Genomic DNA, 12,543 nt, shown 5'->3' with positions numbered 1-12,543 from the left:
CCATTCCCCACACCTCAGGAATGGCTCCGTCTCTGAGAGAATGCGGGAATTTAATTCCAGCAGCTTAGGGCAGGTACAGGGTATAGGCAAGTCAAGCACATCCAGTTGCTTAAGGTCCTGTTCTTAAGGTATCAAGGGTTTCACCTCGAAAGGTGAAATGAAGAGGGAACAGGATGGGAGAGGAGGAGTGTATGGTCTGATGTAGGGATCCCAGTGACCATACGGACCTATCAGGGACAAGGCATGCTGCCTTGCAATTATGGAGAATGTATTATAATGGTTTTTAAGTCTTTTACCAGCACTGTCTTATTGCAACATGACCCTTTGATACCACAGTCAGTCACTGAACTGTCCTCATGCCCTAGAAACATCGGTAGCTGGACCACACATAAAGCAGTGGTCATAGAGCACATGGCACAGGATTGTGTCCAGATAGTTCTGGAATATCTCAGTGAGGAAAACTCCACAACCTTTCTGGACAGTCTGTTCCAGTGCTCAGTCACTGCACAGGAAAGAACTTCTTCCTCCTGTTCAGGCAGAACTTCCTGGGCATCAGTTCCTGCCCGTAGCATTTTGTCACATTGCTGGGCATCCCTGAGCAGAGCCTGGTGCATCCTCTGCCCCTTCCCTGCAGACACTGACAGACATGGATGAGGTCCCCTCTCAGCCTCTTCTCAAGGCTGAACAGCCCCAGCTCCCTCAGCCTTTCCTCATCAGAGATGCCCCAGTCCCTTCATCACTGTCACCCTCCACTGGACCTGCTCCAGGAGCTCCATTCTCTCTTGTCCTGAAGAGCCCAGAACTGGCCACAGCACTCCAGATGTGCCTCACCAGGGCTGAGCAGAGGGGCAGGATCACCTCCCTAGACCTACTGACAGTGCTCTTCCTAATGCACCCCAGGACACCATTGGCTTTCTTGGCCCCCAGGGCACACTGCTGGCTCACAGAGAAGCTTATTATCCACCAGGACCCCCAGGTCCTTCTCTGCAGAGCTGCTTTCCACCAGGTCAGCCCCCAGAGGAAGGTTATGGACATCACATGGAAGAACTGTGCAATTAGCTCTGGCTGTGGGTACTGTCCATCTGTGCAACTATTCCCTGCAGTGCCAGAGGTCTCCATCTTCGCCCTCTGCACAGGAGGATCATGGATGTGTGTGTTCAACAGTATGTATGTGCTAGGTCTTATTACTTTCATTTGAACCATATCTCCCTAATTTGGAAATTACTTTTGTGGCTTTGTCAAACATGTTACCAAAGCCAAAACAGCATCCACTCATCTGAGTGACTCACTGAAGAGAATTTGTTTTGGCAAGATCAGTTCATGAAGGATCCATGCTGATATTTTATGCTCTACTGATTACAAAATGACAGGTAAAAAATTTGCTTCATTATCTCCCTGGGGATCTAAATTAGGCTTATTGACCTTTATTCCCCGTGTCTTCAGGGGTGAGGTGTATGAGGATTGATTTTTACATCCTTACACTACTTTACTCTTACGAGTGACTGAAAAATCAGTTCTTATAGTATAAGTTACAGTGGAAGGGAATAGAAGTCACTACAAGAAAGACATTGAGGGGTTGGAGTGAGTCCAGAGAAGGGCAGTGAAGCTGGGGAAGGGTCTGGAGCACAAATCTGATGAGAAGCAGCTGAGGGAGCTGGGAGGGCTCAGCCTGGAGAAAGGGACAACCTTATTGCTCTCTACAACTCCCTGAAAGGAGGTTGTAGCCAGGTAGGGGTCAGGTTCTTCTCCCAGGTAACAAGAGATGGGACAAGAAGAAATGTCCTCAAATTGTGCAAGGGGAGGTTTAGATTGTACATTAGTGAAAACTTCTTCACAGAAAGGGTTGTCAAGCACTGGAACAGGCTGTTCAGGGAAGTGGTGGAATCACTACTCCTGGAAGTGTTAAAAAAATGTGTAACTATGGTGCTTAGGGATATGGTTTACTGGTGGACCTGGCTGTGTTAGATAAATGGTTGGACTTGATGATCTTAGAGGTATTTTCCAACCTTAATGATTCTATGATTCTATGATTTCTTTCTTCATAGTAAAGGACTCTCTTAGGAATGAGGGTGATGGTTCTGCCTATTTCCTTAATGGTAACAACATTGGATTAGCTATTGCTATATCCTCATTCTTACTTGGACCTGTGTTAATTATTTAAGGGTGCAGTAAGTCATGTTCCAGCACACACACCTGAGTTGTGAAATTGGGGTTTTTACTTAATAATCATTTTCACACTAGAAGAAATGCCACTGAAATGAATCAGTCAGAAATGTGTGCTGAAATTATTCCGTGCCAAAGGCTCTGGGACTTGAAATCTTCAAGCAGCTTTCTTACTAAAAGAGGACTGGAATGTGAACCCATTGGAAGGTGAGACTAAAATAATATTTATTCCCACTGTTGACTGCACAGAAGAACATCTTGCCACCCAAGGGTCACAGAGTGAGGATTCCATGTTATTTATTCTAATTGTTACTTCTTTCTGAAAGAGAGTCTGATGAAAGGTTGTTTACCTGACTTCTGTTTTTGCCTAGGAAATCTTCAGTTTCTCACATGACCTGTTTGTGCTTATGCTGCTAAAGATTTAGGCTCCCTTCAGCACCTAACGCTAATAAAGTTGGTGGAAGTTTAGTGAACTTTGTTTCCTGGTAATAAGAAAGAATGAAAATTACGATGAATTAGTCAGTGAAGAATGAATAATTTAATAACTGATACAGCAAAAGAAGATATTGCAAAAATAATTTTGGAAGGTACCTCTACTTGTTAGTGAAATCAAAGTTTCCAAACACAGGGACCTTTCCCCTTTGACTGTCTGTTAATGTGAATAAAGCCCTTTTCTCAGACAGTCCTTTTCCATTAGAAGGCAGGTTCAGGTACCTGTATTTATGCAAAGTGCAATCTTATACTATAAGAAAAACATGTTTCAAACAATCTTGTTTATTTTCTGGTCCTGTTAATAGTACATTAATTTAAAATGTTCATCAAGTTAAACTAGTTGCATGACCAAGTATTCTCCATCTATGTTGAGAACATATGAAATATATGGAATCACAGAACTTTAAACAATGCTCATTAGGCAGTGTTTTGGGAAAAGAAAGATGAAAAAAGCTAAATATTAAATGTATCTAGCAATCAAATGACAAATTTCAATTGAGACCTCTATGTTCTAGACCATTACACAAAGAGAATATATACATCCTCCAATAGCTTTTTTTCTTGTGGGAGTCACTGGACTGAAGTTGGTCCTTCTGCATATGTGGGAGAGGCTGGATGGAAGCAACTTTTGTGAAAGATGGATGGATGTCCAGGAAGGGAAAAGCTGAGCCTGTTACTTTATTTCAGTTTTGCATTGGCAGGAACCAGGGTGATGAACTTGACGAAGCTCTGGGTACTTCCAGGAGACTTTGTCAAGGGAGTTGGAAAAAAATATCTTCAAACTTTCAAGACTTGGCTGAAAATGAATTGAAACACAAAATTAATCATGAGTGGGAAATGAAGACCTGCAGCGTTTCTTTTCAGAATAGTTTTTCATCAACCTTTATTTTCTCTGTAATTTTTTCCTTGTTGTGATTTACTTCACAGCAGCATCCAAACACACACATCCAAAATTCTTAGTTCCCTCAAGGAGATTTCTCACTGGACCAGCAAGGTGTTTTGAAGCTTTCTTCCTTTATGCTACAGGCCATGGTGAGAATTTGGTTAATTCCATAACAGAAGACTGAACCTTGCACTGTGATGCTCAGCCCATATGTTTTGGTTTTCTATTAGAATTCTAAAAACTCAGGTCTGCTACTTGTCCTCATCAAGTGTGTTGCTACTGCCACCTGATCAGCCACTGTCATTCAGAGGAGGAGGAAGAAGAAAAGATAAAGAAGCTGCCTTCTTCCCTGGCATTTCCTAGATGCAAGGATGGGAATTGTCTCTCCTGGGCATGGAAAAGCACATGTGTTGCTGCTGGAAATCTGGAGCTCACACTTCTGTGCTATCGTTGGTATAAATATATCTTTGACCTCACTTGCAGACCACAACTCTTCTTATGATGGAAAGTGTTCATGAGAGTTTCCACATGGAGATTCAGACATTGTCATCTTTAATTAGGGGATTTGGGACACTGGTGTACACCAACCACTGTCTAACATTTGCCCACCCTTATCACAGACTCCTGCTTCTTCGGATTCATTCCACAGTTCATCTCACCCAGGTAAAGCACCAATATGGTAAAATGTGATTCTGTAATAGTGCTTTTGGCCCTGTATTTAAGCAAATAATTCCAAAAAAATTCAATTTGTATAAATTAGGTTTTTTTTTAAAGCATCAACTTTACCCAGGACACAATTGAAATACTTAGAACTTACTGCACAATCCATCCTCACAAGCATTAGGGCAATCCCCACAGGGCTTTCCTTCCTTGTAGGGTGTCTTCATGGAACTTAGTAGATTCCCCCTGAAAAACCAACGTTATCAACATAAGCTATGAAGACATTATACAATATCTGAGAAGAAAATTTAATTATAAAGGTGTTTATGTATACTAATTTGCACTCACTCTTTAGTTATATGTCAATTTTTATATATGTATTGGGTTTATCTGTAAAGGTTTTGGCAGTGGGCAGAGAGGGCGAAGGGGAGAGAATTTGCAGGACTGGCTTTTGTGAGAAGATACCAGAAGCTGCCCCTGTTTCAGACAGAGCCAGTGCTGGCCAGATCCAGGTTGGACCTGCTGCTGCTCAAGTCTGAGCCCACCAGTGACAGCAGAGCCTCTGTGATAACACATTTAGGGAAGGGTAAAAACTGCTGTGCAGAAGAAAGGAGTGAGACTCAGAGAAATAACTCTGCAGACACCCAGGTCAGTGAAGGAAGAGGGGCAGGAGATGCTCCAGGTGCTGGAGCTGAAATTCCCCTGCAGCCTGTGGTGTAGCCCATGGTGAGGCAGCTGTGCCCCTGCAGCTCCACAGGGGACCAGAGATTCACCTGCAGCCCACGGAGCATCCCACAGTGGAGCAGCAGGATGCCTGAAGGAGGCTGTGATCCTGTGGGAAGGCCCTGCTGGAGCAGGTTCCTGGCAGGACCTGTGACCCTGTGGGGGACCCATGCTACAGCAGTCCATTCCCGGAGGATTTCACCCCATGGAAGGAACCCATGGAGCAGTTTCTGAAGAACTGCAGCCTGTGGGAAGGACTCACACTGAAGTTCAGGGAGGGACTGTCTCCCACGAGATGGATCCCCCACTGGAGCAGGGGAAGAGCATGAGGAGGAAGGAGCTGCAAAGGCAGTGTATGATGAACTGATCAGAGTCCCCATTCCCATCCCACTGTGCTGCTGAGGGGCAGGAGGTGGAGAAGATCAGGAGTGAGTTTGAGCTTGGGAAGAAGGGAGGGGTAGGTGGGAGGTGTTTTTAGGTTTGGGTTTGTTTCTTTTTATCCCGTTCTGATTTGACTGGTAATAAATTAATTTCCCAAAGCCAAGTCAGTTTTTCCCATGATGGTGATGAGTGATCTCCTCTGCCCTTATCTTGACTCATGAACTTTTTGTTGTATTTTTAATTCCCCTGTCCAGTTGAGGAGAAGAATCATAGAGAGGTGGACTACTGATGGTCTATCAAGGTCAACCTACCACAAGATATTATGCTGTGAATGTGGAAATGAATTTTAGGTAGCATATGAAATAATCACTCTACCTTAAAATTCCCACTAAAGTTTATTTGGTATTAATTATAGTCTTCACTGTACTGTACATATTGATCTGCCTTTCTGAACCAAGATTTCAAGTTGAATGTTGAAAACACTTTTTTTCTGATTTACTGCTATGAAAATTGGGATTTTTAGGCAAATGAAGTTTAATTTGAAAATGGATGTTGCTTTTATGTGTTTTATGATTTTGCTTGTTTGACAACTCTTTTGATGAGTATCTTTCTGTCTTTTCATATTCCTAATACACTCTTCAAACCTCTTCCTCAGCTATAAGTGATGTGCTCTATTACAAATGTCACCATCTCCCAAGTAATTTTGATAATGCAATAAGAAGTTCCAAAATCAGAATCAATACTTACATGGGGCAGTACTGGCAGACATAAAAGTATTTGAATCTGCTGTTGCTACAGGAAGCGAGACCACATGCAACTTTATAGGAATTGTGCCAAACCATCTGTAGGTATAAGAATAAAAATCATAGAAGGATGAGAAATACATATTTGAAAATCATTTAAATGCAATATGCATTACAGAAATGTTTGCAATGAAGTCACTTATTTGCCCTTTATATTAAAATATGAGTCCCACCTTGCTGAAAACTTCCTTTCACCCCTATTCAACCAAAGACTATTGAGGATATAATGATAATTAATCACACATATATATAAAATCTCTGAGTTAAAATGTCTCCATTACGTATATTTTCATTCAATGAAGATTGTTAATGTAGGAATCATTATGTGAAATTTTGTATCCTGTGTTTTGTGCAGGTGAACAAAAGGAGGTTATGATAAGCTGTTGACCAACTGGAAACTCTCTGAGTCAATGGAACTTTGTAGACTGCAACAAACCTATTTATATTTTGTTGCTGATACTTTAATAACCTTGTTTTTCTAGTGTCTGGACAATTTTCAGATGTTAAACAAACAAGTTGCTTCCTCCTGAAGTCTTTAAATACCATTATCTTTACTTTTTATTCCATAAGACACTTAGCCTATTATTTTCATTTTAATTCTGTTAGTTTGAAAGTTTCCATCTTGTTTTGTCAGAATAACCCTTTAGTTCTCTATTGCACTTATTTCCTTTAAAAATGAAAGGGTAACAGTTGCTTAACTAACATGTACATATTTATTTATTCAGCCTGAAATATATATATATATATATAAATGCATCTACCTGAGTGTAATGGCCAATCATAGCACCTTTTGTTTTTGCTCCAGTTCCATATTTGAAATTTTTCTCCTCATCGTACCAAGTCTGAAGAACATCTGACCATGAGAATGGGGCGGTTGACATGAAGATATTTTCACCACATAGTACATCTGAAAAGAGAAAGATTCAGAGAAAGGCATAAAGGATACACATGTGAGGAAAAAAAACCAAAAAAAAACCCAACAAAAGGTGGGATGATTTTCACAGAAATTCTCATCCCAGATGGAGCAGCAGGATGTTTTTTTTCCAGTTCTGTGACATCATTCTTTGTTAATACAGAGGTTGTCACTTGACCAGTTTGCAGCGTGGCCAGCCAGTCTGTCTGGTAGTTTGGTTGTTGACAGACCTTCTGCATGACTACAGATACACCTGCACATGTGCGGCACAGGTTCATGACTAATTTTGTTATTTAGAAGTTACCAACCCCATCATTATTCAGGTCACAGCCCAGTAATCTTGGGAAAATCCCAATAATCCAAAGTTAACTCCTGGTACACAAGAAGATGTCCACATTGTCTTGACCTACTGTTTTTGTTTAGGTCCAAACTTACTGGGATTCACTTTAACAAAAACCAGACAATTTGGGTTTTAGGCAAAAAGTATGGACAGGACTGTCCATATCTTACATGTGACCTAGAGAGAAGTCAGTGAGCACCACACTGGGCACTGACTGTTGTTAACATAGTATGGCTGTAACTTCAATATCCAAGGACTGAACCTCAAAGACTGCGAGTTGCCTGGGGATTTGTCATGTCTTAGAAACTATGCTTAGCATCACCAGCCAATTTTGGATCTTCACCCCTTGCCCCTTTCTTTCCAGATATTTTGAGCCAGCACATGCACACTGGTTCCTGCCCTAGATTTGGTTTAGATTCTCTTCTTTCTGATGGGTATTTTGGGAGAATATGCTTTATCTCTATGATATTTTTTCATCTACTGTAGAAAGTGGGATATTCCTATGTAAAACTGATGCAACTGGGATGAGAATGGGATTGAACTTTTCTCACTTGCTGGACAGATTTATATCGAGAAATTTCCCTTTGTCCCAAAAAAATCTAAATGTTATATGAATTGTATCTCAAAAAAACCCAACACACAAATTCAAAACTGGTCACATCAACAACATATGTGACATTATTCAGTTACACTTGTGCTTCACTTACCTGTTCTCCTCAGATTAGGAGGACTGTGACTTAAAGTACATTGATTGGCCCATTTTTGGGCATTCTCTGCAGCCCGAGGACACCATTCCTTAATGAAAGAATAAAATACCAGTCATTCAGACACATGCCAATGGATAGCCCCTCATAAGGGAACAACATTTGGAGATTACATTTCACAGCAGAAAAAGTAAAATATAAAATCCTTTTCATCCTCCTTTTTGGGGGGAAGGGATGGGTAGGCAAAAAGTTACTATGCATCCAGGGAATAGAAACTGTGGAGACTGATGAAGAATGTATCAAAAAGAAATTAATAATGCCATGGATCCTTCTTCTCTTTTTCATTTTCCTCCAAAAGAAAGAGGCATTATTTTTCATACAACACAAAATTTTTCAGAAGTTTTTTTCATCTGTCCAGCTTTATGTTTCTCTTGGTGCTGGCCGTGCTCCATCCTTCAGAAAGGTCTGGAGAATGAAATTGTGGCTAAACAAAATAATGTAAGCTGCATACAGTCTTGTGCCTCTCATAGAGTCCATTACTCATTAAAAATAGATTTACAGCACACAACTTACCATCTTCATCATGTTGCTGGCAGTTGGTTTTACTCCTCTCCTGAGGGCATTATGTCTGTCAACAATCAGCTTTTGCTGATCTGCTCTGCTGGTTGACAGAGCATCGACACCTTCAGCCTCCTAAAAGGGAAGACCATGTTATATTTCTGTTTTATTTGAATGTAACTAAATCCTGTATCCTTTCTAAGAAATGTTAAAATATCAAAATAATTGTATTACTCAATTATATTGATCAAAGAGATGATCCTTGTAATGGAGAGGAGGTTCTGTGATTAGTGTTTTATCTCCTAAGTATCTCTAAGAGAACTTCCATGTGGAGCAGCATGACAGTGATTCCATGGCATGGAGCTTAGCAATAACAACATTGATTCCTGTTTTGTATCTTCCAATCCTCTGTGGAGGACTGAGGTATTCTGGAATGCCTCTTGTACCTGTAGACTCTTAAATTTAGGCAACAAAATCAGGCTTGTTTACCATTATTATAATTTCCTACATGAGGTTGTGAGGAAACAGGATCTAAAAATCAGCTGAAGACATGAATGTTGTTATAATGTAGTTCCCTTCTTCTGTATCTTATACTATGTCTATCAATTTTTTTTTTTTAATTGAGGGAAACTGTTGTTTAATCACAGGATCATCACAGACCTCTTGTGGTACTTCACCAGCACATCCCACTGAGCAGAAAATGAATGCCTATACTTTCATATCATAGATTTTGTTACAATTCTGCCATAACTGATAGCATTTCTCAAAGTTTTCATGTGTTCTCTAATTAAAAAAGAGTCATGTGAAGAACTCAGTCTCTTCTGTACATTAATTCTCAACTAGTCTTCTAGACTGCAGCTTGGAGAGCAGAAATTGAAGAGTTAGAGAGAAAAATAATCAAAAAAAAAGTAATCAGGGCTTCAGTCATAATGATTCTGAAGCAGAAGTAGCAAACTACAGACTTCAGTCTAAGTATGGGTTGGGAGGAACCACTATGTGTGTGCATTCAGTATCTTAATTTATCTGTTTTAAGGAAATCAGGGACACATGATGAGAGGATGGATGTTTGAGCAAAGGGAGAGGCACGTAGCTCAGGATCCGCAGGATGAGGAAGGAATTAGGTAAGTGCTGTCTGTAAACCTGTGGGAAACTAATGGGAAGAGGGCTGGATCTTTGGGAGAACCTGATTGCTGGATCTGTGTATGGAAACTTCTGGAAAATATAGTTCTCTCTGATCCAATTCATAAGTAACAGTGAATCTTTAGATGGTTTATTGTGCAAGTGTGCATCCAGTTGACTGCTTCAAATGGAAGCAGACTCCAAAGTTAAAAGTTTTCCAGATCCTAGATATCTAATCAGACTCTTTATACATGGGATTGGTGTGTACAGGAAAAGCCATATTCAGTCAGAACACAAGTGCCTCAGGGCCCACCCAGATTTTCTGAGTACAAAGTGTGGATCCTACCTGTGAGGTGGATGGAGGCAGTACAGCCGTGAGACACAGGAACACCACTGGCAGAATCATCTCTGAAAAGGGAGAATGAGGATTTGATTTATTTTTTATATAGCTTTCATTTCTCTGATACTTAATGCATCTTTTTCCAGTGTATTTCCTGACTTTTGCCCAAGTAGCAATGTAATATGTTTTTTTCTTTGTTTCCTCCTCTCCTCCTCCCATTTTACAAGTAAAATAATAAAATTAATTCCCCCACATTTCCAATTTTCTATGAATGAATTACTTTGTGTATCTCATACTTCCTACTGTCATCCTGGCTGAATATCTCCACCTGAATTCAGAGGTGTTTGTGCTTCCCTTTCTGTAAGAAGCCTTATGCCCATTGCCAAACTGGAATGGGATAGGATGCTACTTTTAGCTTGTTTCTATGTCTAGGTTAGCCTGAAAATTTCCCTACTCCTATTTGCCTGCTTTGACTGGAGTGCATCGTTTGAAATGGGAATTAGACACTGATCCTTGTGCAGATCCAGGAGTCAGGATTCAAACCCTAAAACTCAATGAGCAGCATTGTGAAGCCTTGCATGTGAGCTGGGGCAGAATTGGCTGGGCCAGAAATGGACCAGGGAAAGACCTGTTTCAGAAAGCTTTATTTGTTTTTGCCTAAGACAACTCTTGATTATATTACAGGTAGTGCAGAATGTCAACAGAAACCAGAACCTTCTCTAACCATGTGATTCTTGGGGATGTGCTTTGCAGGTCCAGGAGCTGGACTTTGATGACCCTTGTGGGTCCCTTTCAACTCAGGATATTCTACATGTATATGATTCTAATTGAAGAAGCATCCACCAGAATCTGGACTCCAAGTCTCCACTTGCTTTGGAGGCTCAAAGCACCACATCACCCCACTCCAGTGACCCAGGAGGTCACTGCAAAGTTCGGGTATCTACAATTAGTCATACGAATCACATGCAGCTTGTTTCTGTTACGTTGGACAGGCAAGCAGGTGACTAGAGTGGAATTTACTCACTTTGGCATTTTTCCCAGCCTCCCACCCAAGGGAATTTATGGGCATGTTACCACAGAGATATATTATTAGCTTAACTTATTTGGTTTTGAGGGGCTGCTGGTTTTGGTTTTAAGTTATTCTTGGGGGAAGGCCAATAGGGTTTGCTGATCTTTTCATGTTCAGCAAAGCCCCTTGAGGCAACCAGTTTATATAAAACACAAGGTGCCCTGGAGAACACTATTTGTATTTGTGGAGAACATGTGGAAAAGAAAAACTACCCTTTTCCAACTGATACAGCAAGGTCCCTGCTCCTCACCAGCTTCATTACCTGGCACTGGAGGTGACCCACAGTTCCCAACCTGTAGGCAGAGATGCTGCTCCAGCTCTGCTAAGCAACAAAGCCCTTTGAAGTGGACTGTGACTACGGGCAGCTGCAGCTCAGAGGCTAAAAAACTGGACAGACTGGTCACATCTGTCCAATTAATCTCTCAGCCTTCAAAATAAAGTAACTTATTCCAAACACCTGTACTTGAGAAAAAAATCTGGTTGATCCAGGGGAAAACATACTGATATTTAACAGTAAAAGTGATTTCCTGTTCTTGGTACTGCTTTATGTCACTTGCTTTGAGCTCTGCCATCACCTGTGCCTCCTTTAAATGCTTTAGGATAACAGAATTTTTTTCTTATTAAATTTTCGAACACTTATTTCCCAGAGCCATTCCAAAACTTTGCAATGTATCTGATCTAGGTGTTTAACAACAAAAGACTATACTCCCAATATCATGAAAAAATTATTATTTTCACCTAATTTTTAGCTAGAAATTAAGTAGAGCTGGGGGTTATTTTTAGCTGTACTCAAGTTACAAGCAAAAATATGTCCTTTGAGTGCAAAATATGATGATATGCAAATACAAACAATCCTTTTTGCATGTAAAACACATTTTAAAGGACAAATAACTCTTTGCTGAAATTCAGAAGCTTTCTATTTAGTAAAGCTAACTTAGAGACATAGGCAAAGTATTCATTCACTGTAATATTTTCTATGAATTAACTTACAATTAAATATAATTGGTAATTTAATACATGATACAAGTTTCAAAGTGCCATTGGAATGCTTTTTAAGACCCAGTGGGTTTCCCACTCCAAGATATTAACATACTTTTGGCAATCCCACTGATTTCAACCAAATGCTTACAGTTTATGAGATGTAAATTTAATTGCTCTGCATTAATTTCTAGGCATTGGTCCTAAAATCAGTCTCTCTCTCCCCCTCCCCTGTTCCCCCTCAATCAAACATAAATCAGGACATGTGCCAAGTCTTACTGACTTTCCTGCAAATCCATCTGTATACCAGTATCTGCCACTGAAAGATGGTGCTTTAGCATCCCTAGTTTGTATCAATTTGGCAAACTTGTGTGAATATGTTTTTTCCATCTCTCCTTCTAAAAAAAAAAAAAGGTG

The 12,543-nt window shown here is 40.4% G+C and overlaps 1 protein-coding gene across 1 annotated transcript; it reads right to left on the bottom strand.

Moving 5' to 3' along the window:
• Positions 1-2,820: 2,820 nt before the first annotated feature.
• On the bottom strand, positions 2,821-10,145 carry LOC113996936 (cysteine-rich venom protein kaouthin-2-like). The gene is made up of 7 exons (XM_027738364.2): positions 10,086-10,145; positions 8,636-8,755; positions 8,066-8,153; positions 6,867-7,012; positions 6,050-6,144; positions 4,356-4,444; positions 2,821-3,451 (listed from the first exon to the last, which is right to left on the bottom strand). The coding sequence occupies exons 1-7, from the start codon at positions 10,143-10,145 to the stop codon at positions 3,441-3,443; spliced, it is 609 nt and encodes a 202-aa protein (XP_027594165.1). The 3' UTR covers positions 2,821-3,440.
• Between the last annotated feature and the right edge of the window lie 2,398 nt (positions 10,146-12,543).

This window comes from Pipra filicauda, unplaced genomic scaffold (assembly GCF_003945595.2).
Source record: "Pipra filicauda isolate LSUMZ 115617 unplaced genomic scaffold, ASM394559v2 scaffold155_size1731166_pilon, whole genome shotgun sequence".
Lineage (NCBI taxonomy): Eukaryota > Metazoa > Chordata > Aves > Passeriformes > Pipridae > Pipra > Pipra filicauda.
The sequence above is the reverse complement of the archived record's forward strand: the minus strand, read 5'-3'. Positions and strand labels throughout refer to the sequence as shown.

Coding starts and splice junctions, on each gene's coding strand:
- LOC113996936 (XM_027738364.2), bottom strand. CDS start 10,145: ATGATTCTGCCAGTGGTGTTCCTGTGTCTCACGGCTGTACTGCCTCCA. Junction 8,154..8,635: donor CCAGCAACATGATGAAGATG/GTAAGTTGTGTG, acceptor TCTTTCATTAAG/GAATGGTGTCCTCGGGCTGC. Junction 6,145..6,866: donor TGATTGGCCATTACACTCAG/GTAGATGCATTT, acceptor TTATACCTACAG/ATGGTTTGGCACAATTCCTA.